General features: G+C 44.3%; 1 protein-coding gene across 2 annotated transcripts in view; it reads left to right on the forward strand.

Annotated features, from left to right (window-relative positions):
* RNPC3 (RNA binding region (RNP1, RRM) containing 3) overlaps positions 1 to 27,913 on the forward strand; it is a 190,875-nt gene that overhangs the window by 145,215 nt on the left and 17,747 nt on the right. For both annotated transcript variants that reach the window (XM_086953886.1, XM_086953885.1), the window contains exons 10-13: positions 2,706 to 2,873; positions 12,067 to 12,161; positions 12,259 to 12,317; positions 15,340 to 15,472. In XM_086953886.1, the coding sequence (XP_086810012.1) occupies positions 2,706 to 2,873; positions 12,067 to 12,161; positions 12,259 to 12,317; positions 15,340 to 15,472 (455 nt within the window). The remainder of the gene's footprint in view (positions 1 to 2,705; positions 2,874 to 12,066; positions 12,162 to 12,258; positions 12,318 to 15,339; positions 15,473 to 27,913) is intronic.

Below are 27,913 nucleotides of genomic sequence, written 5' to 3' on the forward strand. Positions count from 1 at the left end.
ACCTGCTGTGCGAAAAACAATCCAACACTGGAGTCTGTGCCCATGTGCATTACTAACTAAGGGAGGAGTCACAGGACATTGTGTGATCAAAAGATTTCTTCGAACAAAAACAACTTGGAACGTCAGAGCCCAACCCAAGATGACCAGAGTATGACGAACATATGAATCTAGAGCACTGTACGCTACCAACAGATCCATGCAGGAAAATAATTTCTTTCTCCTTCTGGATCGAATGCGAACTTATTTAACAGGTTTCAGACATTCTTAGTGTCATTTAATTATGAAGGCATCTTTTTCACTTTGTAACGAAGTAAGTAGTTGCAAAATTCCAGTAAAGAGACAACCCTAGATGCTTTACCAATTCTTGCTTATGTATTGGGATGGCTTTACTAAGATATTTCCATTCATGATCTGTGTTTTGATGAAGAATGTAGAACTTTGTGGATAGATTTGTTCAAAGCAGTAGTTCAAGCAATATCTCATTCGAACTTCTAAGACAAGTGCATAGCAGAAGTGTGCCATTTCTAAATTGCGACACCAGGCCATATTATTTGGGGTCAAAGACAATACGTTTTCATATTTATTTTGTCCTTGGGACATGTAGGCCCAACCCCCTGCTGCACAAACCCTTTGGCTGCCTGTTTACAGTAGCACATTGTAGATCAAGTAAGGATACTGTCTGCAGTTAAGGTCATTTTGTGTCCATATGTAGATGTTTTTTGAACTTGTATTTGTTTCATTAATACAAAGCCCTTCTTATTAGGGTGAGCACTCTAAGGAAATGTAATCTCTGACTGCACTACTGACAGCGGTTCCAGTGTAAAAATGTGTACACGCATTTGCAAATTTTCAAAATATAAGGCTATGTACAATGCTCCCTGAATGCTCTCTAATTAGATGCAGTTGTCTGCAGAAGTTTGGAAATAGATTGATGATCCTTTGCTTTCAAAATAAAATTGTTCATAAAAAAATGCAAATCGGAAAAGACTACTGTGAAATTGCCGTTAACATTTCCTTGAAGCATCATTCAGTAAAATGTGTTGATGCATGCTAATATTTCCAAAACATATTCATAATGGATAATTACTGCAACCTGTTTCAACAAGATAATGGGAAATATGAAAATAAACAAACATTTGCAAAGCCAATAGGTCTAAGTCTGATGGTCAGCCTTTTGGTTTTGTCAGTACGTGTCTCGTTTTGATATGGTTTTTGTAAAACTTTCTGGTACCTTCCAGGCCCTCACCATTATAACAAACATTAGTGAAAAGCAATGATATTTTTTGGTCTCAAAAATCCTGCATTGCAATAGCAGCCCCTGGCACTGAACAAAACTACTTTGTGTGCCAATATGCTCCTTGTGAAAGAGCGGAAGCCAGTCTATGGATGGATAGATAGATTGAGAGCGAATGTTATTAAAAACAAAAGGTCTTGGTTAATTCTAGACCTAATTAGGAGCCCAATTCTTAAAGAAAGTCACAAAATTGCACCCATGATATATGTCCTTGCATTAGTGCAGATTTACGGCTTTCACAAATTCACCGAAAATTAACGGTTGTAGGCCAGGAAATCGTACTCCTAGAAAATGTTTGTGAACCTCTTTTTAGCATGAGAAAATATACAGGTGTAGATTTGTTCATGCAATAATCTGTTAAGCGTTTACAAGTTCACTTTCCCTCCAACCACTTTTTCCCAACCCTGGAAGAAGTTTTACTTCTGCAAATGTTTGGAGAACATTTACAACCTTTCTCAGTATGGGAAAAGATTAGAGAAGCACTGGTGAAACACCTAAAACATGCAATTTAGTAAATGTGCACAGACTAAAACGTACATTACAACCCTGGAACTATTGCTTAATGCTACCTCCAGCCCCAATATGTAAATCTGCAGGAAGGTGGCAAAATAATGAAATTGCTGGAATTCAACCCTACTAGAGTATGAACCCTGGCATAAACAGGCTAATATCAAAGCTTTTGTATAATGAGATTGCAGTCATAATTTGTCGCTGCACTAAGTGGCACCACAGGGGCAAGTGGATTTTTTACAGAACAAGTAGATTATTTTACGGGGCACGTAGAATTTCGAAGCATCCTGTCCCATGAACAAGTAGATATTTTAATAAATTCCAAACCCCTGGCATAGTATAGCACCTCAGACAATGTTCAAGGCTAGTATTTTCTTTAAAACTGAGATCGCCACTTTCTCTGTTTACCTTGTTTCCTTGCAAGACAGGTCCTTAGGAGCCTCAAGGATTGCTTTTTTCTTTATATCTGTGTTAAAATAACCCCAAATTGGTTCTTAGATACTCAGGCGAGCTTTTCCTAGAGTTTTAGTTGATTTTTTTTTACCAATAATTGAGCAATATTTGTTGTAAATTACTGATGTCATGTAGGCATTAATTTGGTAGTCTTTCAAGACCAAGTTAAAAATATGAATTCCATCTTGAAATATATTCCCCAGTCCACCAAGCAAATATTATAGATAGTTCTAAAGGTTTATGAATGATTGACTTGTTGTTTTATATGCTATGTGTTTCTCGGTTATTCCTGAAATAAAATGATTATATATTAATTCTGAACTTTTCAGTTTATCTTTCTATAGATCATTAATTGCGAGCCACCTTGTGCAAATATGCTCACTTGTGTTAATTTGTATATATATTTGGAACTGATATTCATTTCACTTATTCTCTGCTGTTTGTTTAGAACTCAGTACTACCAAAGGAGATTTGAGCCCTGCTGGATTTGGCAAGATCTATCCAACTCCTCTTTCCAGTAACCAGGAAGAGGAAGAAGATAAGGATGATGATGATGAAATGCCTTCAGAATTCATTTCCAGAAAGGAATTAGATAAAGGTCGTATTTCTAGCAAAGGTAATTTCTTGACGTTATTTAAAATGACATTGTTGAAGGTAGGTTACTCATGTTAAAAAAAAAAGGATGTGGAATGTTTTTTTGTCAACTTGCATTGTGTTTCTCTTGCTTTTTTATGGTATCTTATATTGTATTTGCCTTACTTTGGTCTTAATAGTACACATGTTTTGCAAAATTACAATTATTCGCTTCAAGTGTAAAAGCAGCATTATTTAGTTTAAGTAGTAATTACATCTTTAGAGCTAGCATATTCTTAGCGTCCATAGTTTTTTAAATTAGTTTTATACTAAAAACACAGTTTGGGACATTCATTATGTATTGAGTGGTAAGTGGATTGCATTGTATTGTGCTGCACCTTTTGATACCTGGCTTGATTGAATAGTATGTTTTGAGACTAACCCCTTCCCTACATTATATTGGACGTTGCTGTTATCATGCCAACAGGGTGATGGGAAAGCTCTCTCAGAGTAGTAATAAACCGTTTGGATTGCCTTCTACAAAGAGTGATAGGTAGCAAAGGTGCGCCATATGTAATGGCAAGAGAGGGTGTGTGTGTGTGTGTTTAAGTGCTTGAGATAGGGGAGCAATTACAGACCCAGGAGAAGGGGACCTGCTGCCCTAATCCATTTGTTTCTCGATCCTAAAACTTGATCTTAAGCGTTAAACAACATGATTAAATGCGACACAGAATAAAAAGGTTAAGTGATCTGTATCGTAGTTTGGAAATTGATCCTATTCTTAATATATGAAAGGAAAGGGGTGGTCATTGCCATGTCATGAAGTAGTGACTGCAGTATTTCACAATAATTCTGAGGAAGACCACCAGTGTCTATCGTAAAGAATCTGTCCTTGTTATCTTAAAAATATAGTAAAGGAACTTCAAGGACATTTCATTTATCCTCTAATCCTCAGAAGGTGAAATTGCTTGATACTATTCTTTAAATGCATGATATAGGAATCGGGCTGTTTTCGATGAAAAAGTAATAATAGTGTTGTGTTGAAATAGGAGAACTAATGGATTCGCTTATTTGTCTTATTCTTTCAGGTATGAGGTTGTGGACTAGAACCTCCATGTTTAGGTTTTGCTTGCACAGCGCTTGTTCTGTGCTCATAAAATCTAGTGTATTTAAAATCTTAAAAGTGGCTTACATGTCTCCCTCCTGCCATTGTTTATTTGTCATTGGTTCCTGTGCGTACTGCTTACTTTTCCTCCTTTTCTATTATCTGTAGCATACTATTTCCTGTTTTTCCTCTGTGTGTTTCTCTCTTCTCAGTCTCTCGTTGCCCAAGTACTGTGTTCATCCGCTTTGAGGTACATTTCTTTTTTTTTTTTTTTAAGCTTTTGCCTGCGCAAGCTTGCCCTGTGCTTGTTTTTTACTTTCTGCCGAGCGCAAGCCTCTCTACAGTTCGTCTCGGTCCCTCATGATTTCCCTCCGTCCACGCACCACTTAAAATGACAACCATCACCCACCCCGACAATTCCCAGCCCTTGGCCCTTGTGAGACTGTCACAAACTGAATCCAAGAGTGAATATTGGCTGTGCTTGAGTGAAACTTTATATATGATAATTATTACAATAAATCATAACCATCTCTTTGAAGTATTTAAGTCCATCTAACTAGAAAGAAATGTCTTGAAATTTATCAACAGGACAAGGGTTGTGCTAGATTGAAAACTCCACAAAACTGAAATGATATGCACAGCCTTTCATCTGATCTCTTTTATTTATCTTAAGATTCATAGTCGCTCTCCCCACAATAAAGTGGAAAAAGTTTAGTTCCACCATGGCCACCAGCTTCCCACATTGTTGAGACCTGCTCGATGTTGTCCTACTCCTCCCCCCACTATGTTTCCATTCCGGCTCTCTTTCTTTATTTCCCTGGCTGCTCAGTGGATGGTTCTCCCTGGCATCGCTTCCGCTAGTTCCTCTATAGGCTTGGGTTGCAGTTGTACACTGGGCACACCATCCACTCCCTGACAGGAGCTAGGCTGACTGACCTCCTAAACCCCGGTGCTGATTACCCAGCAGAGATCAATCGCAGGTAAGATGCCCTATGAGATTACAAAGTACCTCCATCCATTGCATAGATTAATTGGTGGCTTCTGTGATGGAAGTGGATACCAACTGTGGCTTCCTTGCTATAGAGCCTGTCGCAGCCTGCATGGCAGTTATGCATGGATGGCTGTAGCAGGCAGACCTCTGGCGCTACACCCATTTTCAAGGGTGTTTTTAATGGCGTGTAAAACATAGAAATAGACGCTGACAATCGAGATTCCCTGTGTTATCTTTGCAGTAGTCTTAATACTGAAATCACGATGTTCCAGTACTTTCAATGGCGATCTGTAGTTTTGCAGTTTGTTTTTATATACACTGAGAGCAGATCTGCTAAAAAAACAAGTAAAAGTCGCTAACTCTTTAGAGTCTTTTCTTGAAGTTTGGGAAAGAGCTTGGTAGACATTACAGACATTGCCAGTGGACTGTTATGATTAATAAACACAACCCTGTTGTAAAAAAACAGGAACAAAAATGCTCAGCGTTGGGTGATGCGTCTTCTATGCATCATTTGTTAGCGCTATAAACCAGCATGCTTCAAAATACCCAGCACAGGCTTCTAGAAGCTGCAGATGAACGACAGACAACAATTCTTCATTTTTCTTTTTTTGTGGAAATGATTTGCAATATGAAAGTGCAGCTATTCTGAACCCTGAACATCATAGCACACGCTGTGTTTTTAGGGCTCGCGCCCTGCGTGTTGCACTGCGCAGCAGTGCTCGCGCAGCGCGAGGCATTTAGTAATTGAAAAACGGGGTTTGTAAGCTGCCCTAGGAATCGCACAAGCTCGTGCGTGTGCTTTTCCTTTTGTGGGCAGCTATTGGCCTTTGCGTGCGTCTTTTAATGAAAGACTGCACGCAATAGGCCACAGGCGGGCGCATTACTCCGCCCATGGCCTATTGGTGTCTATTACGCGCTAGGTACGCGTAATAGACACCAATAGGCCATGTGGTCACGTGCGTTGCGGTGGCGCGCACACGCGCACCACTCGTTTCTACTTGGCGCACACTTTTCAATAGGACCTTTAACACTGTGAAAATCTGTAATGCTATACGCTTGTTTTTCCTTTGAGAGCGATTTAGGCCGCGCTTGTTATGCAGTGTTTGCTTTCTCATTATGTGACACTTAAGGTTAGAACCCCATTTCAATCATTGCAATCCGTAAAAGGGTTTCAATTGAAAGACTATTCCATCACAGCGTTGCTGCTTTATAGCAAAAAAAGCGCTTAGTAGTAAACCACGCTATTCGTGAAATACTCGCCAGTTATTCAGCGGCTGCTATCATGGAGTTCAGCCTACAGAGAAGCTGTGGAAAGAGGCCGGGAGCATGGACTTGCTGACACTGGATTAGGGGTTGCAGGAATTAGAAATGACGGGGTGGTCGCAGGGTGAATGTTATCCTCGAGGGTTCAATCTGGAGCCGAGCACACACGTCACACCGGACAAGCAGCAGCGGCAAATAGACGCCACTTGCTGGCAGATACAACATCCTGCCCGGTCTGGACGTGGCCACGGGTGTACCCTTAGGTGGACACCGTTTCACGCCTCTTCTGGGAGCCACTGGGGCTTGGCAGTCACCTGCCACTCAGATCCCTCGACCCTCTCTGTATCTTATCCCCGCAGCAAGGTTTGCATTAGAAAGCATCAATGGGCCAATACCCCATGCATTCTGGCAGACGACCTTCCGCACATTTGGTCTAAAAGTGAATTTCCGATACGTGTGCAGGTTTGTTGCATTTCTCTCCAAGGTACCCATGGTAGCATACATCATTAACAATAAATACACTTCATTTCCTAATGCGCGCAAGATTTTTGTAGAACTGCCGATAGTTTCAGTAATTAGCCACCCGTGATGTGCTTCATATATCATGCACAGTACTTTAGGAGAGGGCAGGCTTTGTTTTAATTCGTCCACACACAAAAATACTCCTTGTGGAATTTGTTGAAAACTGTTTCCGGTTGGCAGCCACAGTGACAGGCAGATGCTTTCTGACTTTTTAGCGATCTTAAAACACAATGCTGCGGCACTGGGATTTGTGTACCTTTGTTAACACAGCGAAGCTCGGATGCAAGGGGCAACACTGCAATTGTCTCTAAACCAGGAAGGTGGTCATTTCGCACCGGGCTGTTAACAGAAGTCAAGGGACAGGGGTGCAAGGGTGGGGTAGTTTATCAGACGACCTCCAAGCAGAGTCTAACAGAGGAGAGGCTTGTATTATTGAAGGTAAACAAAGCTACCGACACTGAGGCTGTAGTAGCGGCTTCATGCGAGTAGCCTCAGCTGGTGAAACTCTCTGCTTCATTGCCAACCCCAAACCCTGACCTCTGCCGCGTCCTGACACCCTTCGAGGACATCAGTGGATTCATTAGGAGGGTAAAGTAATCAATGGCGTGGGCCGGAGTAGGGAAGCTCACCATCCGAAACATGTACCCCTTTCTCTTTTCTGGGCCCCTCTAACGCATGCACAGTAATGCCGGATTTTACAACCACTAGCGCGCGTGCACACAAGCTTTGTGCACCATCTTTTACAATAAAAAAAGGCAGTGTAAAATGCAAGTATCAATAGGTCTTGGAAGTCTGCAAGACTAAAAAGCAGCACAAAAGAATGAAAACACAGCCCTTAGGAATTACATCCACACTCTGGTCGAAGTTTGACTGGCAGGGCCATTGTCTACCCTTGGGGAAGGGCCTCGGGGTGAAGAGCCTTTTGCATTACCTTTCCTTGGTAGGGAGGGGCATGCCCCGACCCGTGGGCACACACTTCCCCCATCTGTGAGCCTGCCTCCCAGGGCCTCGGGGCTAGGCCTCTTCACGGGATTTCAAACTAATCCCGCGGCTACTGCCTGTGACAGGTCATTGTTAAACACCCCTTCTCTTTTCCACCCCCTCCCCATTGTCATGAAGACGTGGCTGCAAGGTAGCCACCCCCCCCTCTCATCTCTCCCAGCAGCAGCTCCGGAGAGCCGTGCAGACTGGTTTCTGAGGTTTGGAAGAGTTGCTGACATGACAGCATGCCTAGAGACATCGGATTTCATGTCACAAATCGGTGCATTCTGGTACTTGTAGTATTCAGTTGCTTCCCTGAAACCAGTTGTTTAAAGTGATCTGTTAACCGTGATTTGTGATATGAGAGCAGGCCTTTGCTGAGTTTTTGGGGGATTGCATTGCAAGTGTGTTCTTTTCTGCAGGTACTCGATCACACATGGTAAGTAAGGATCGCGTGTGGCCTTCTGTGTCTAGCGTGTGTGATGGTGGGGGTGTCCGTGGTGCTCATAATAGCTCTCTTTATCAGATCGCAGACTCGACAGGTGAACACAGTTGAGAAGGGCACAGGCTGGAGCAGATGCCTCCTCCCGCTCCCAGGGTGAACCAAGCAACCACGAGACCTGGACCCAAATCTCTGCTTCCCCATCATGCGTGATCAAACTGTGTGCTCTTGGGCACCTCATCCCTGATTCTCGTGGCAATTATCTGCCAAAGGCAGCAGCTCTTAGAAACAGAATACACACACACCACACACACATATACACACGCACACACAGCAATCAAAGAAGTGTCAAATTTCCATTTATTAAGTGAAACAGTGATAACTCCCGCCCTCGTTTATTCACTCCAGAGAACAGGGTTTTCAATTCTGGCAAAGCAAACTTAGGGTTTCACTATCGTGGGTCTGCTGTAACTAGCACCGCTAAAAGGGGCATATGCCACAGCTTCCACTCACAATGATACTTATACAAAATGTTGTCCCGAAGGACATGTACAACACACTGGGAGAGTGAGCGTCTTACATGCCCCTGTAGGGGACGAAAGGCTGGGTTGGCGGGATTAAATGTGTAACCTCCTGGGAGCAGACAGACAGACACATCAACTGAGCTGCACACAACAACACATGTCTATGGGAGAGCATGAAATTCGCACTTTTCAACGAAATGTAACGAAGACAGTGAAAATAAAATGGAGAATAGGCCAGAAATTATATATTTGCAATGTTATTAGGTTTAACTGGTGGCTGCCTTTTACTGCTGGACCGCTCTGTAGCACTCAGATACCTTCAGGTCGAGTTTGCGCTATATACTTTTTCATTTACTTAAAATGTCTTTCTCCTCTGTTACTCCTGTGTCCGCTCCCCATTGCTTTTGCAAAGCAAAAGGTCTCACATTACTAAATGTTTGCGCTATTGGCGTTGCATTATTTGTAGCAATGCCAGTAGCTCAAACTTTTACAAATGCGAGACCTATTGCATTGCAAATGCTTGTTTAAAATGGCATTTATCTGACGCGCTCGCTTCACTTAAACTATGTTGCTCAGCCAAGTTCAACCTGTAAAGGAAATCACACATAGCCTATCTATGTGCCATGCAACTAGTAAGTTATTTAATGTTGCAATTTCGTTTTAAACAATAGCAGCACTTTCGCCCTGCTTGAAAATCCTCAGAGTAATACTATATTGGCAGCTAGCCTATTATGAATCTAGTTACTTCTCCTGTAGCTGTTTTGCATCGTGCCCTCCCGTGAACTTTAAAACTAGTCTGGATCTAATACACATCCCTACTTCCACTGACTTAGCATAGCAAGAGAGGTTGCCCCTGCTGCTCAATGGAGTTGGAAGGGTCCCTCCTCTCATAACTCAGTTTCTCTCCAACTTGTTTGTAGCTGCACTAGCGAGTACGTATTCTTGGTTGCAGCTATCCTGCCCAGAGAGTAGGTGCTGTTACCAGAACATCCTAGACCTTTATTTAATTCTCAAAAACTCTATATTTCCGTTCTTTCTTCTTCATTACTCAGATTTCACTAATTTCTTTTCTTTTAGATTTAATACTTGCCTGCTGACCCCCTATGTTTTGTTTTAAATCCCTACTCCTTGTCTTGCTTCCTTACTCGGTCCCTCCTTCTCTCATGCTTTCATTTGTTGATTTTCTTGTTATTTATCAACGCGTAACATAATGCCTGGGTTTCAGGTACCCCCGTTCAAATATTAGTTTACCATATCAGTTTTACACCTGCTCACCAGGCTAAAATTTACAATAACAAACATTATTAATAATTACATAGGCGAAACAATTGCATTTACCATTTTTATTTTCATAGTATTTCTTTAAATACCTATATTTTTATCCGTTTAAAATTACAAAAAGATATTCCCCAGAATATTAATACAATAAGATGAGTCTTGGATATAATTAGGTGTAAGGAAGTAAACCTCACTCTTAAAAACAATAGATTATATGAAAATAAACATTAATCAGACGCTCACTCTTTAGGCAATAATCCTCGTGGAAAAGTTGTACTGCGTGACCTGATTTATGGTCTCTTCCAGGGAGCCCATCTCTTTTAAAAGATAATACATGCCACAACCACAGTAAGGGTTGGATACTATACCTCTTACCAGGCTAGCTGGTGGCTGGCAGCAGTGGCAACAAAATTAAATTCCAGCAGGTATGACATTTTATCTGTACCCTTGCAGGGAGACTACCTGCTCATTCTTCCTTATAAAGGTGTTTCCGGTCCACATCAACAGTGGCCTTGGGATTATTTGTGCATATTTTAAGCCTGGGTATTGATGCGTATGTGAAATTCTGAGCGTAGTTGTCACAGGTCAGAATTGTAACATGTTTTTGAAAGCAAGAAATCAGCAACTGACTTTTGTCATCAACAGCCATCTTCATTAATGTGCTGTTGAACATTGACATCAGTTGCAGCGTCCAAGCCAAAGCATCCACCACACTTCAGCCCTCAAGTACCAACATTTCCTAAAAATACAACAATAGAAACTCCATGCTAGTGAAGCCACTCAACCCAACCTTGGAATCACTAGCAATCTTTTCTTAAGGACGCACAGTTTCAGGATGATGCATGCTTAAATGAAATATATTTAACTGTGCCTAGAATGCCACCCGAACCACAAAGCAGAGAAGCAATGGGTTTGTGATCTATGCTTAGCCTTCACTTCCATCTCGGCCATATAATTAACCATGCTTCATGCATCACATCAATCCTTCCTTATGCATGCCTATTCTCGGACCCTCTCTACTTCATGACTAGTCTTGTGCACAAACTTCCACACCATACAAATCTATTCCACTGGTGTGCCAACTTGCATTGCACCAAGCACACGTCTTTTCAAACACTACTCGTTCACTAAATAAAAATCTGCCTTTACTTATCAGGTGGCCACACCGTTTAGCGAAGCAAAATTAAAGCCCAAAACAAGAAAACTCGGGAATAAAATAAACGTCACTAATAATACAAAATAGCTAGTAACGTTTTATTAAATCAGACAACTTGACCATCTTCTGTGAACTCTCACTCCATTGCTTTATAGATTCATGTAAGCATTTCTGCCATTCTATATCCAGAAGATTAGTTATACAAAAATACGCTACTATTTGTATGTCCCAGGTACTCCACATAGTACCTTAAGCCTTGTTGCTTCGTTATGTCTTTGACTAATTGAAGTGTCACTTCCTGTTCACCACATATTTGAATTGCATTCTACTTGAGAAGAAGTTTAGCAAATTGGTCAATGTGTTTCTCAGTTAATCCACTTTTTAATTATCTAGGCTGTACAGGTTGCTTTGATAGGAATCATTGATTTACTTATGAACGTTTTAGTAATTGCAAAATGTTTTGTTTTAGTCCCCCTCAAAGTCAAATTGGGATTCATTTAGAACAGTACTGGATTCTGAAGCCTCAGTTTCACTTTGAAGAATTAAAGACTCATTGTTAGATTTGCAGATGTTTTTAATTCGCATCAAACATTCGCTTCATAAATGCCCTTTTTTAGATATGTTTTAGGATGTCGGACTCGTATTCCTGATTACTTTTTAAGGGTTCAGAGGATGGTTATCATGTTTTCGCAACATCCTCCACCAATATATGTACTCTGCTCACTATTAATTATGTGGCTGCGAAATTGCTCAAGAGCTCAGAAGCTTAAATCCCAAAATCTAACATGTTGCCCGATGTCAAGCTGTCTTCCCTCTTGCACTGGTAAAATATCACAAATACGAAATGATGTCTTTTAAAGGGAGCACTTAATAGGCCACATAACACTGAGCCTATTTTTAAATGTGCATTTATGAAAATAAGCATCAGCACTGTTAAAATGTCTACTCAAGTGTGTGTGTTTTCTTTTTTAAAGAAATGGCCAAACATTCCGTTTTTAAAGGTTATGACCCTGGCGAACCGAACTGCAGAATCTACGTGAAGAATTTATCAAAGCAAGTTCAAGAAAAAGTATGCCTTTTAAATATATTATTAATTGTTTTTAATGTTTATTCTTTTATGTGTGTGGTGTGATTTTTTTTTTGATGTATTGTTTTTTCCTCTGCAGGACCTTAAGTTTATTTTTGGGAGATACATCGACTTTTCATCAGAAACGGAAAGTATAATGTATGTTTTGAATACAAAATTCCTAAAGTTCTCATTTCTGTAACTTCTGACATCAAGTCGTGCAATCTACTGTATTTAATTCAGTTTAACTGCTGAATTCCTGATTTTTAGAATGATATTGACTTACATATTTGAGTGATCAACAGCAGCATTAAGGAAGAGGTGGACTTCGAGAATCATATTTGCCAATATATATTTTGCTTCTCCGAATATTTCTTACTGTTTTAGATGAATCCCTTTAAGTGTTTTTTTGCCCTGTGTGAAGTGAACATGCATATGCAATTTTGGTCAAGAGTTGAATCCAGCTTGACAATAGCACACAAGATCAATCTGTGGCCTCCCTTATCCCTCCTAGCAGCCCTGCAATCACATCCAACCCAATACAATTGTGCAGCCCTCTCACAAAAGCCTGAAGGGGTGATTTACACTAGAGGAGAGCAAAGTGTATGAAACACACACATCTAATGCTCCTTCCAGCAATGTACTAAGATTGTCTAAAGTAATAATACACCCATATATTGTGCAGCCTTTAAGTCTGCCTGCTGTGGGTTATTGAAAGATGTTAACTGAACCAGCTTGATTTTCCCATTGCCCAGGCTAGGAGATTTTATCAACAGTGTCTTGGGTCGGCGGGTCAGATTCTCTGCTGAAGCTTCGGTTAGCCCTTTGTGGATTGTTGATGCTTGTGGGGAATGTCCTATAGAATGCCATGATGTGCATTGGAGGTTCGTTGTCAGCTGTGCTCCTGGGCAATTTGGGATTATTGAGATTGTCTGACCGTCTTCACGGTTGCACTACTCAGTCATGTCTAACCTCCTGCATCTTGATTGCTGGTTTCTGTCTCTTAATGGCCTTTTGATAGCAGGATCTCGTCACAAATCTTTTGCTTTAGTCTTTGCTTCTCTGAGGGGTTGGCTTGAGCTGGTCTTTGGTGCAGCCTGAACTGTTGTCTTATTTACCTCGTGGGTATGCAGGCATTTTAATAGGCTATTCTTTCTGATTGCAGGGGATGTTTGTCTTGTTGATTCTGTGACCTCTTCTGTGGCTGACCGCGACAGGTTCGTTCTACTAATAGCTTTGGGGTCTGCGTTGATGTTTCCTGCACCCAGTTCTCTCGCTGTTTTTTCATCTATATTATGGACAGAGGTTCCCTTTTATGTGAATGAGGAGTCAGAGCTCCATTTGTTAACTTTGCTTTTCCTTGCTTTCCTCAGACATTTGCGTTCCCTCTTCGTTAGGGATGTGTGTGAACTGGTAGCCGGGGGGGGGGGGGGGCTTCTTATGCTTTCCCAATCGAAGATTGTTGTTTTAGAGGAGTTGTTGAAGAGGCTTGATATCGTCCTACGGGGCAGCTGTGATTATGGGCTCACTTTGCGTGATGTTGGCGATTTATTTGGGGGCTGTTGCATTGTGGCTGCGTGCAGCTGCCGCTGCCTTCAACCTTTGAGGGCCGTTCCCTGGGTGTTGAGGTGTTTGGGAGGGTTTCCTTGTCTTCCCCCAGTAGTTCTATCATTTTGGTTAGAACCATTGCATGTTTGTCTATTAATAGGGGGCAGTGACAAGTGTGGTACCTGAAGTCCCGTTCTTGTTGGACATTAGTTATCATTGTGTTTAAGGTCTGCACTTTTGTTCTATCCCCTGTATATAAATTGCTAAAATATCTAGTAGCTTGACTTGTGTGTCGAGTTTGTCTGCATGATATAACATGGTGGTTCCAATTGCTTCCATGGTGTTTAGCAGATGATACAACGTAGTGTTCTATCAATTGTTATCACTTTTAGGATACAGCCAACTTTTACTCAAATTCCGTTTAAGATGGTGACAAGGGTGACAATACATATGTATCAGGCTATGAGTCTGGTGCTCCATGGTTCATATTCTGGCTTCATGTTGACTGCAGATTACAGGCCGAAAGACTGGCTGAAGTTCTAGATAAAATATAGGGAGAGAGGAAAAAAGCAATGGCTCCCTTCACATCTGTTAGATTTTAAGATTTTGAAATAAATATTTAATAATCCAGGAGTGTTTGGGCCAGGTATCCTTTCATTTTTTCATGTAATTTAGTTCTAATTATTTAGTCTGATTCGTATGATTTAACAACTAAGCAGATAATAGTTCTTGTCAATTGTATTAATCGATTTAGGGTTTTATTGAATGTTCTTTGTCAGTGGTTCTTAACCTTTTGAATTCTGTGGACCCCCACTTAATCATTACTGGGATCTTGACCCCCCCCCCCCACACTGAATCAATATTGGAATCCGATAGCCACCCATACTGCCCCCTCCACTCCCCCCCCCCCCCGAGTCAATCTAAGAAACTTTGATGGTTTGACCCTCTAAGCATTGCACATAATTATGGAAATAAGAATTCATCAAACAAATATACAAATGGTCAACTACTTTATTTAACGCTTTGCGTGCGTCGGACAGGCCCCCAACTATCCGACGTCACAGTTGGTGTGTGCGCCGATGGCCGTCTGAACCATGCCTAGTCATAAATCACCTGCACCTCAGTGGAATTCCCGCCGCGGTAAACGGGTTAATCCACAAATAACTATAAACAAAATCAAATGTGTTAATTTTAATTTAAAAGGTTGGACCTTTTCTAAATTCAGTTAGTCTACCCATCATCCATACTATGTTCTGTTTAATGCACCTGCACTGCTCCCACAAAGCAATCTGAGGCTGCCAACTTAATTTTGAGCCTCCAATTTCAAATCCCTTAACATTTGCAGAATGTTTTAAAATGTTCAGTTTTACATTTTGCTTCTTTCTTTATACACACTTTATTAGTCTGTTAATATTATTTCATTTTCTTAGCAGTCTTTAGCCCTCTGAGTAGGCATCGTGGACCCCCGGGGGTACCACAGGTTAAGAATCTCTGTTCTGCATGATTCAGAAGGGTGAAATTGCTTGAACTATGCTTTAGCTGGAGAGGAATCTAACCGTATGTGATGATACAGAAACAATGGTGTGTTGAAATAAAAGAACAAGTAAATTAGCGTATTCTTTAATTCTTTCAGGTTTGATATACGTTTAATGAAAGAAGGTCGCATGAAAGGACAAGCATTTATAGGCCTGCCTAATGAAAAAGCAGCTACAAAAGCTCTGAAGGAAGTCAATGGTTTCGTTATGCATGAAAGACCGATGGTAGTTGTATCCTTTTGTTAGAGTTTTTTTGTTCAGTTTGTTCAAGTGTTTTGAATGGCATGATACTTACATTTTAACATATGGTTTTATTAAAAAGTAAATGAAATCTGTTTTACAGAAATGTAAGTTTTAAGGCAGCGTGCTTGGTCTTGGTAAACCCCTTCCCCACGTGGGTAATTCCTCCGTGGTGCAGGGGGAGGGGCGCCGCGTGCGGCGGTGCTCGTGATGAGCTCAGCTTGTCACGCTGCACAGTGGAGCTGTGCTCATGACGAGCTGAGCTCATCACGACTCCGCCCACCTAATGGAACGCCCCGCACAGGAGGGGAATTATCCCCGCATCAGCGTGCCGCGGCGGTTATGACGAGCTCAGCTCGTCATGAGCACAGCTCCACTGTGCCTCATGAAGAGATGAGCATGTCATGAGCGTCGAAGGAGTTAAAAGCAGTTATTATCCAAACTGCTTGTCCAAGTCTTCCAAACCGGAGGGGCTACATTTATTTTCAAGTATATATTAAATTTTGTTTTATTCTGCGATTTTGTTTAACCAAGCATTTAAATTAGATACAGTATAGTATCTGGGCTGAACCAAGGCTAATTATGCTGTTTTCCTTTTTTTTAAAAACATTTCTCTGAGCATTATAAGAACAGTTACACAACTAATGCATAGAAATGTACAATTTTCCAAAGCAACGATATGCAATTAGGACTGTAAAGAAAACCTCTAAATCCCAGCAATTAAGCCGAGAGCAAAGGAGCAATTCCCATATAACAGAAAAGGAAAAAAATGGTTATATTCCCAGTATGGTGCATCAAAGATATCAATGAGAGCAGTACCTGTAGTGAGATAAGGTTCGTTTTCTCTGGTTGTAAGAATAATCAAGCCCGCAATCTATATCCTACGCCAGCCTCTCAATGTGGTCTTTCATACATCAGTTATTATTCACACTCTTCAAGTTTCATCTAGGGGGTGCGTTAGTAGATAATCCTTCAGTGGTTGCCAAATTTCGCGTCGACGTGAGTTGGGTGGTAATAATGTGAAATATACTTTGCTCATGGTGTCACAATGAATCCGGTCACAGAGCCAGGCTCTCGCCGTTGGTGTTTGAAAATCGCCAGTTTAGGGAGATTTGGTATTTTGCAAGAAGCAAGGCAATAGTGGTGAACCTTCTGATTGATTTCTTGAACGACTGAACATACCTCAACAGTGCAGTCAATGGTGTAGGTTGTATCCTATGTTCTACCATCAAAGACAGGAGTCGGTAAATCTCTTCCCAGTATTCCCGCACTGGCACGCAGTTCCGTGCCAAGTGCGAGAAGTCGGCCTCAGTTGCAGCACATCTGGCACTGGCTTGTGGCACACCAGGATCCATTTTCGATAGTAACTCCAGGGTTACGTAAATGCTGTGTAGATATTTAAAATGTAATATTTTGTGTTGATAGTTGTTTGAGATCGATCATGTTTGTCCACAACCATAGTTCCAAGTACTGTCCGGTAACGGTGTTCCTAGGTCCCCCTCCCAGGCCGCCCTTGCTTTGGACCCAAATACAGGGCGAAGGGATTATTATAGATGGTACAGGCGTGAAACCAAGTGGATACTGTCCGTTGAGGTAATAAGTAGCTTGAGAGGGGGAAAATCCTCCAGCTCCACCGATGCTGTCGGTATAGCCCTAACCAGTAATCCTCGGACTCTGAAGAAGAAATATATCCATGCGTGTAGCCTCTGTGAAATGATTCCGGTATTGTACATGGACGCGAGTCTAAACAGGTCTCCAATCTTCCGGAGCCATGTTTGGCCAATGTACGTTTGTTAAGGGCTTCAGTGGTAGAAGGTAGCCCCAGCTTATTTGCTAAAGGCATACTTGCAGAATATCACAAATCTTTCTGTAAGTATCACTGCAATTTGGTCCACGCCCAGCATGTCGTGGGTATCGTCTGGATCTCAGTGGGGCGGCTTGACAAGACCTGTGGTAAGACAACGGAGAGTGAGTTCGGATGTATTTGTGCACGGTCGGGCTTAAGATATTGAAGTCTTGCATCGCGATGGTACCAGTAATATGTGAAGTGGATCTGCGCAAAGAGGAAATAAAGATAAAAATCAGGGACACAGAATCCCCCACGCTCTTAGGGCGTGGACCAGTTTACACGAGGCTGCTTACCCGCCCAGACAAGACGTATAAGTAAGGACCGGAGTGTATTGAAAGATTTTGTGGTTAAAGCGATGGAAATGTTCAAGAAGAGATCTAAAAATCGTGGTAGAACCACCATTTTTAAAATAGCGATCCTGCCAGCGATGGAAACGGGGAGTTTAATCGACCAGTCAATCTGCGCTGTTAGGTGGTCAATTGCGGGATCATAACTATAATTCAGTCTGATAACTTCAGGGGCACTACAATGCAAATAAGTGGCAAGGTATTTAGTAGAGTCTGCACACCACTTAAGGGGGAACTCAAAATCTGTTTGGATAGTCGCTGGGGGTCAATGGAAAAATCTCTGATTTGGCCCAATAATTAATTCGGGTACACACCAAACTGGACCACTTCCCGCAAGAGGGGGGGGCAAGTTCTCCTCTGGTTTCCATACAAATAGCATCACATCATCTGCATAAACAGAGGCCACAAGAGGACCTGCATGGAACTGTAACCCATGGTGTTGATGCCGCTCCTATATATGGCGCGCAAGGGGATCCATAGCCATAATAAATAACAGAGGTGAGAGAGGGAACCCCTGCCTAGTGCCGCGCGACAGGGGGAACTCGGTTGTTAATTCACCATTAAGCTTTAGACGAGCCACTGGGCCAGAATACAGCAGGTGGACTAGATTTAAAAAAACAATAGGGACGCCCAATTTCTGCAACACAGCATATAAAAAGGGCCACTCTAGCAAATCAGAAGCCTTCTTGGCGTCTAGTAGAACAACCGCCGCCGGTAATGTGGGCTGAATTTAGTTAATCACCGAGAAAATAGCCCGTAAGTTGAGTGCAGTAGACCTGCCAGTAATGAAGCAAGTTTGAAATGGGCATAGCACAGTATCCACAAGCAATGATAGACGGTGTAAGAAAGTGGCTCTGTATATACTGCACCAAAGTAAGGTACAGTGTGCACAGAGCCCACTGTCCCCAGAGGTTTGGAGAGGTTAAAGTTAGATATAACCTTACTCTCTAAAGTGGTAGCTTGGTCGAGCAGCAAGGCAGTATCAGAGGACAGTGTAAAGCATTTGTTGTACACACTTAGCAAATGGTCTCACACACTCAAAAACTGAACTCTCTGCCAATTGTTTTGTATATAAAAATACATTGTTTTATTTTAGAAACACAAGTAGGTATAAAAATACTTCCTCAGAATGAGAAGCTACAGTTGAATACTTTCAAATAGCAATAGACTTTTAAATGCATTAGATACAGTTGTTGCAATATGCAACACAAGTTAAGCACAATTATAACATTGAGCTCAATGGGAATTTTAAGTAAAATGCAATATCAATTACTTTACATATGTTTTTCTTACTCAGGGCTGGATCCTGGATTCAGCCCTGGGGCATCTCCTGTAAACAGTTAAAAGAAATCTTTTTTGTTACACAGGTGATTTCTAAGGAATATTTGTATGTTTCAAAAATCGACACTGGCAAAAACCAGGCAATGTTATCCTATGGAGGAAAATCAAGTTATCGGAAATTCTCAGTTGTAATTACTTTTTAAGGTCGGTGGTGGGCACAAAGATCCAGCACTGGGATCTCTCCTGGTAGCAGGTGAGTAATTTCATTTTCGTTGATTGGATGATTTTTAGTGAATATTTCGAACTTTCAAAACTCAACACTTTCCAAGTGAAAACCAGTCAATGTTACCTTATGGAGAAAATGTAGGTTATCGTTTTTTAAGTAAGTACTCGACTGGCAGAGTTAAGGTTCTGGGGTTAGACTCAGGGGTCTCCCAGGGTCAGGTAGGTACAGTAGTTACACCCTCAGCGGCACAGGAGCAGCTGGGTGCAGTGAGAGAAGGCCCAATGTTAGCCTATGGTGGGTAGGGGGATTTTGGTTAGTGGCTGCTAGCAGGCAGACCACGCGGCTGTGGGAGCTGAGCTCCGGGTCACTTACACTGGGCAAGTGGGGAAGTAGGATAGAACAGTTGCTGCGCTTTCAGTGGCACGTGGGCGGCTGGGTGCAGGGTGCTTTTGGGCCATCGAGAGCCCAATGTATTTCAATGGGAAAGCTGCAATATGAACAAAGGCTGCAAGCTCGGGGAGGAAGGTTCTTCAGGTGTGACCACCACTTCAAGAGGTAAGTTGGGAAGCTGGAGGTTAGGTAGACACCCAGGAGTTGGGCACAGAGGCTCGGCGGGTGCAGAGTGTGCAAGATTCGCGGTTCCTGGCTGGCACCAGGGGTTGTAGATCTTTGAGCAGAACCACTGCTCATGGGAGTCCCTGTCTTTGGATGAGCAAGGCAGTCAGGTACTCCGGGGTTTTCGAGGTTACCCCAGTATTGGAACTTTCATAGATTCCCATGCTTTGTATCATTCCCCGTCGTCGGAATGGGAGTCTCGGTAACAAAAATACCATAGCTGTAGGTACAAAAGACAATGGAAAAAGGCCTAGGCCTCATTCCCTTTTGTAGCATATCACCCTCTTTGTGTAAAAGAGACCAAACTTTGGCCTCAGCCAATCAGAAGTACCTCACCACTTAGAACCTTCCTGAAGGAACCTCAGAGCCTCAGATTTTCTACCGCACGTTGTGCTAGGGAGTCTCCTTTGAGCTCTGCTCAACTTCTACTCTTCTAAAGGATTTCTTCAGGTTTTTTCTACAGGATTTTCTTCAGAATCTTTCAGATTCTCTTCAGGATTGTTTCTACCTTCCAGGATGTCGGAAATTGAGAAGAAGAAAGCCCTTTTCAAGCCTTGTTCCTCCTGTGGCAAGAAAAGGCTTTTTGTGGAGGATAAGCATAAGGACTGCATTTATTGGCTCTATCCTGACCACCAGGCTGCTGACTGTTCAATCTGTCGCACTTTTTCTGCCAAGACCCTCCGGGACCGTGAGGGTAGGCTCCTGACATGGCTGCAAAGGCTTAAATCAAGGAAGGATTCTGTCTCCAGTGACAGTGAGGATGCTGGATCGATGGCTTCTACAAGAAGGTCAGTGAAAAGGGGTAGGGGTTCCCCTTCTACTTCTGTGGGAAGATCTTCTAAGGCCTCAAAAAAGACCCCCAGTGAGTCTGAGAGCCCAGGTCCCAACAAATCTCCTCACGGAAGTGTAAAGGAGAGGGATGGACCTTCTGCGCCTTCTTCAGGTGAGAAGACTGCGACAGCCTTCAAAACACCTTCATGCCAGTCTTCTGAGAGGACTTCTACGTCCTCGACGACGAAGACGTCGACAGCGGGAGTCCCGTCGACGAGAACATCGAGGACTATGTCGACTGGAGGTTCGCCGACGTCGCGACCGTCGACGGCTGAGTCCTCGCCGTCGACGGAGAAACTGAAGGCCCCTACGACGAAGGTACCTGCCTCTAAGGTGTAGACGAAGGAGCCGTCGACGACGAAAGTCCCGTCGACGACGAAAGTCCCGTCGACGACGAAAGTCCCGTCGACGATGAAGGCCCCGTCGACGTCGAAGGCCCCGTCGACGACGATGACGATGGTGTCGACGACGAGAGTCCCGTCGACGACTACTACAGTGACTATGACAACGGCTGGCGTGTCGACAGTTTCATCGTCGACGACGTCCACGACTCCTATCTCGACGGCGTATATACAACCGTCGACTACGGAACCCACGATATTGTCCACAGAAAAGCGAATTACCATTTCTGTAACGCGGATCACGCCAGAGATGACTTCTCCAAGAACGGTGTCCCCTCTGTTACCTACCATGCTCCTTCAAGAGGAAAGATCAGAGGAGGATGAACAAGATGCATATAGCTATGCCAATAGTCCTTCCCAACTATTTGTCAAATGCCAGGACACTGACTCAGAGGGCGAATACGGCCACGAGGAACATGGTCATAGTCAGCACCGGCAACCTCAACAGGAAATGGTTTCAGTGCCAACATCTTTCCTGCAAGATCTACATAAGATGCTACAGGACTATAAGTCTAAGGCCAATAGACCTCTGCCAAATACATCAACGCCTGCTACACCTTTAAGAATTCAGGCTTCATTGGTGCCACCTACGTCCTCGGCTCCAACTTCTCCACAACCTCATGTGTCCGTCCCTCAGGATTCCTCTGGATTACCAGGGTCTCATGATGTTGATGAATCCTCGGATGAGGACCAACAGTCGGATCATATCTCTAATCCCGACACGGAATATGATGAATACGTTATTGACAATCCCGCATCGCCAAATCCGGACCTGGCGGACTCCCCGCCAGCGGATATTGGGGGCTTCCATCAGCTGATGGAGAGAGCGGCGGCAAGGTTTAAATTGGCAATGCCTAAAGTTACCACAGATTGTTTCTTATATGATTTTAAGGAACCCTTTCGAAAGACTGCCAGGTCTATTCCTATCGTGGATCACCTATGGAAAGAGGGCTTAAAGACAATGACACACCCGGCGACGGTGGTCCCGGTGCTACCGCGTCTCGAAAAAAAGTACAAGGCGACCGATGATGCCCCTGCGGCCTTGACAGGTCATCCAAGACCAGACTCTGTGATCTCGCAGGCAGCGCAGAGGAAATCGCGCAACCCTTCGGCACCACTGACAACTCCTCCGGACAAGGAAGGGCGGAGGTTGGATAACGTGGGAAAAAGATTCTCATCGATGGCAAGTTTGCTAGTGCGAGCGGCAAATGCCTTAGCGATCCTGGGTAGGTACGACCGTCAACTCTGGTGCGATGTCGCCCCGTACCTTGACCAGCTACCTCCTGAATCTATGTCGGAGGCAAAGAAGATTTTACAGGAGGGAGAGGCGACGTCGATGGAAATCATCGATTGTGCTATGGATATTTCAACTACTGCATTCCGCTCACTGGCTGGAGCAGCAGTACTCCGTCGCCAAGGGTGGCTTAAAGCTACTTGGTTCCGGCCCAAGGTCCAGAATAAAGTATTGGATCTCCCCTTTGATGGAGAAGCGCTGTTCGGCAAACTCATTGACGACACCCTGCAAGATATTAAAAAGGACACAGAGACCGCTCGGTCTTTAGGAACACTTAAGTACAGAAAGTCTCCTTTCAAGGGATCCAGAGGCAGGGGTGGTACTTATAGAGGATCCTTCCATCAACAGCGATATTCCAACACAGGATCCGGTTCCCAGCAACACCCTCAGCCTTACCAGCAGCGGCAAGGCCAGTCTTCCAACTACTCCAGGCCTTACGGTAAAGGAAAGCAAGGGGCACGAGGACGAGATTCGTCCAAGCGCCAATAGCGGCCTCCTGGCTCTTCCTACTGGACCCTCCTTCAGGAAGTCATCAGTTGGAGGCAGGGTCAACAAATACCTTCACAACTGGTCCCTGATAACATCGGACCGTTGGGTGCTCAACATCATTCGGAAAGGGCATACCTTAGAGTTCACACAAGTTCCGCCACCCAAGCCCCCGGCAGCCACTCCATCAAAACACCAGCGTCTCCTTCGGCTCGAAGTTCAACAAATGCTCCGAAAAGGGGCGATAGAGCCAGTTCCATCGAACCAAAGAGGCCAAGGATTTTATTCCAGGTTCTTCCTGGTGAAGAAGACGCTCGACAAGTGGCGCCCCATTTTAGACCTCAGGGGGCTAAACACCTATCTCATTTCTCTGTCCTTCCGGATGGTATCCCTCCAGGACATCTTGAAGCTGATCAGCCCGGGGGATTATATGGCCACACTCGATCTCGAGGATGCCTATTTCCACGTTCCGATTCACCCAGCGCACAGAAGGTTTCTGCGATTCACAGTAGCCAAGAGCCATTACCAATTCAGGGTTCTACCCTTTGGACTCCGCTCAGCCCCAAGAATATTCACAAAGGTGCTGGCGCCAGTAGCAGCTTTCCTGCGAAGACACAAGTTTCAGGTCTTCCCCTATCTGGACGACTGGTTACTGAAAGCTCCGTCCAGAGAAGCATCGCTACAGGCGGTTCAAGCATGTACCAATTTGTTTCAGAACCTGGGTCTCACTCTAAACGACGAGAAATCTTGCCAGATCCCGTCCAGAAGAGCTCGGTTTCTGGGAGCCATCTTGGATTCGAAGCTTTCACAAGCTTTTCCTACTCCGGAAAGGAGGCAGAAATTGCAAACCATGGCCCAAGACTTGCGAACAAGAAAGTCTCTTTCAGTACGCCGCTACAAGTCTCTGCTGGGAGTAATGTCATCGTGTATTCCACTAATCCCCCATTGCAGACTGAGGATGCGTCCCTTGCAGGAACAACTGGACAATCAATGGCAGCAAATCCACGGTTCTTTTGACGACAGAGTGGCTATCACTCAGGAGATGAAGGACGCGGCCTTATGGTGGACAGATCAAAACAACTTGTCCCAAGGCCTATCCTTCGCAAACGACCCGTCTCCACAGATGATCACAACGGACGAGTCATTGGAGGGTTGGGGAGCAGTGCTGCAGGACCTACATGTCAGTGGTCATTGGTCACCCCAGGAAAAACGCCTCCACATCAACCTGTTGGAACTCAGGGCGATACGACTGGCTCTGCAAGCGTTTCTTCCTCGCCTAGAAGGTTCACAAGTGCTGATCAGGATGGACAACACCACGGCCATGCACTATGTGAACAAGGAAGGAGGGAGCAGATCGCGCCCATTGTCAAGAGAAGCCCAGCAGGTCTGGGAATGGGCGATCCAACACAAGATGACTCTGATGGCAGAACACTTGCCTGGCGTCCTAAACGAAAACGCCGACAGACTGAGCAGGTCATCCTCGGTCAGTCACGAATGGGAGTTGAATCAGGAAGTCTTGGAACAAGTCTTCAGCCGGTGGGGAAGGCCGGACATCGACCTCTTTGCCACTCCGACCAACAAGAAATGCCAGTCTTACGCAAGCAGGCTTCCCCATCAAGATTCACTGGGAAATGCCCTTTCGATAGCCTGGTCGAAGACATTTGTCTACGCTTTTCCTCCCATTCCTCTGATACCACGACTAATCAAGAAACTCAAGGTGGAACCGTGCAGGATGATCCTGATAGCCCCGGCTTGGCCGAGGCAATTCTGGTTCACGGAGCTCCATCTGTTGTCGATAGCTCCCCCCTTGCCTCTAAGGATTCTGCCGGATCTTCTCACGATGTCCGAAGGACAGATTTTGCATCCAGACCCTCAGTCGTTACACCTGACTGCATGGCTCCTGAACAGCGAGAATTTATGAACCTGCCATTGTCAAGGGAGGTTAGGGAAGTTCTGTCCCAAGCAAGGGCTCCTTCAACTAACAAAACTTACCGCCTTAAGTGGAAAAGATTCTGTTGTTGGTGTCGAAAGCAAAACATGGATCCATTCAATTCCAAGCCTCATCAGATCCTACCTTACCTGCTGTCTTTGGCCAAATCTGGTCTAGCCCATTCATCAATTAAGGTCCATTTGGCTGCTTTGTCACGATTCAGAAGGACAGACTCTGGGCCTTCATTATGGTCTTCCAGAATAATCAAGCAATTTCTTAAGGGCCTCTTCAGGGTCTATCCACCGGTGAGACCGCCTCCTCCAACATGGCATTTAAATCTGGTCCTCTCTCAGCTTATGAAGGGTCCATTCGAACCAGTCCATCGTTCTGACATCAAATATCTCTCTTGGAAATTGGCTCTTCTCCTTGCTCTCACGTCGGCTAGGCGTGTAGGAGAATTACAAGCTTTGACCATCCAAGAACCCTTCCTCCAATTCGAAAGAAACACTGTCATCATGAGGACTAACCCTAGGTTCATGCCGAAGGTTCCCTCGGATTTCCACTTGAATGAACCAGTCATTCTGAAAACATTCTTCCCTCAGCCTTCCACGCCAGCGGAAAAGGCATTGCATTCGTTGGATGTGCAGCGATGCTTAAAATTTTATTTGCAACGTACTAAAGACTTTCGAAAATCTTCTCAACTGTTTGTGGCCTTCGGGGGACCGAATAAAGGCCTTCCACTATCCAAACAGGGTGTTTCAAGGTGGATCACAAGCGCTATATTACATTGTCACAAGGCTGCTGGTAAACCTCTGACTGGAAAGATACGAGCGCACTCCACAAGGTCTGTGGCTTCTTCAACAGCCCTCTTCGCAGGGGTGCAAATTAAGAATATCTGCAGAGCTGCAACCTGGAGCAGCGTCCACACCTTTACCAAACATTACTGCTTGGAATCTCTGCAACAGGATGATGCAGCAGTAGGACAGGCTGTCCTGAGGAACCTCTTCCACTAATGGTGAGCTTTCCTTTCTTCCCACCTTCCGTTTTTTCACATTTTGTATCTGTCATGTTTCTACTGCTATTATTTACAATGCAAAATGTGATTATCTTGCCAACTGCTTACTACTCTGATACAAAGCATGGGCATCTATGAAAGTTCCAATACTGGGGTAAGAAAACAAGTTACTTACCTGTAACTTTAGTTCCCCAGTATTGGTAACTTTCATAGATTCCCATGCGCCCACCCACCTCCCCGGGGAAAGCTCAGCCTACAACAGATATGGTGTCTAAGTACACAACGGCTACGAAAATCTGAGGCTCTGAGGTTCCTTCAGGAAGGTTCTAAGTGGTGAGGCACTTCTGATTGGCTGAGGCCAAAGTTTGGTCTCTTTTACACAAAGAGGGTGATATGCTACAAAAGGGAATGAGGCCTAGGCCTTTTTCCATTGTCTTTTGTACCTACAGCTATGGTATTTTTGTTACCGAGACTCCCATTCCGACGACGGGGAATGATACAAAGCATGGGAATCTATGAAAGTTACCAATACTGGGGAACTAAAGTTACAGGTAAGTAACTTGTTTTCTTGCTGACCACAGGAGACGCCGGGATTTAGCAGGTTCGAGGGTCGACAGGCTGGTAGGGCAGGGGCCAAGTCAGTTGGTGTCGTCCTCTTGTTAGTAGCTGCACGGCAGGTCTTCTTTCTTCTTGTTCTTCTTGGTAGTTTCGGACTCTGGATCTGAGGAAGGAAGGTTCAGGGTGCCCCTAAATACAAAATCTAGGGTCATTACCGGTAGGGAAAGGACAGGGACCAATGGGTCCCTTTCCTGGGGTGAGTACACCCCCTATCCTGCCACTCTCCAGTAGGAGGGGGGCAGGAGCCTAGCTCTGATCCTCAAGATGGCAAGAGCCCGGAGTTGTGCTTCACCTCGCCTCCCCCACCTGAGGGGTGGGTTGGCAGAGGCTGGTACACCCCCTTTACTCACTTTGGTTTTCCTGCCCGTCCCTGCCAGAGTGGGGGTCAGAACCGGTGGGGGCCTGTTGCTGAGTACAGCATGTGGCCTGCAGAAGCTCACAAAGGCGGCATGCCTTTGAAACTACCCCTGCCCATCCTTAGGGAGGAGGCCTAGCGCTTCGCCCCAGGATGTGCATTGTTGCAGGCCCACGAGAACGGATGGCTCTCTACCCAGGGGTCCAGCAACATGTCTGCTGGGTGGCAGCCCAAGAAGCCGCTCAGTCAGGACGCTGGTTGTGGGTTAGTTTCAGGGGGCAACTCTAAGTTGTTCTCTGTCGTGCACTTTACATTGAATCCCACACTGGCATCAGTGTAGATTTAATGCGCTCAGAAGTTTGATACCAAACTTCTCAGTCTTCAGTGTAGCCATCATGGTGCTGTGGAGTTCGTGATGACGACCTCCCAGCATCATATACTCTTAATGGCAGCACTGCACTTACAGTGCCCAGGAATGGACCTGGGTACTGTAGGGGTACAGAGCTCATGCACCTGTACTCACACCACTGGCATAGGGCACCCAGCTAGAGGGTGACAGGTATGCCAAGGCAGTGTTTTGTGGGCATTGCACACAGTGTGCCATGTCGACTTTTTGTTTTGTTCTGCACCCTGACACTCAGCCTGCAATGGCAGTGTGTGTGTCGGGGCACAGGACCTCTGAGGGTGGCACAATAAGTGCTGCAACCGTTAGGGGCCTTCTCTGTTCACAGTGCCCTGGGTACCTAGGGTACCATTTACCAGGGGCTGACATGTGGCCAGAGATGCCAATTGGGTTTAGGCATCAATACAGTAGCCCAGGGTACACTCAGTCAAAGTACATCAGCAATTCAGCAAAAAGTAGGGGGATACCATGCTAATATCTTGGCAAGGATTTTTGTAATCATGAATGAGTAATGATAGTGGGCCTATAAGACAAACATTGAAGCAACGATTTGCCTAGCTTAAGCAGTAATGTGACAATGGCTTCGCACATAGTTGGAGGAAGAGTTCCATTCTGTAGGGCCTCATCGTACACTTCTAACAATCGCGGAGCTAGTTCATATTGATACGTTTTATAAAAAAATCCCCAGAAAGACCATCGGAGCACGTCTGCTAGCAAGGTCTTTTATGGCCTGACGAATTTCCTCTTCGTCTATTGGGGAAGCTAGGAACTCTCATTGTCC

This window comes from Lissotriton vulgaris, chromosome 1_1 (assembly GCF_964263255.1).
Source record: "Lissotriton vulgaris chromosome 1_1, aLisVul1.2, whole genome shotgun sequence".
NCBI lineage: Eukaryota > Metazoa > Chordata > Amphibia > Caudata > Salamandridae > Lissotriton > Lissotriton vulgaris.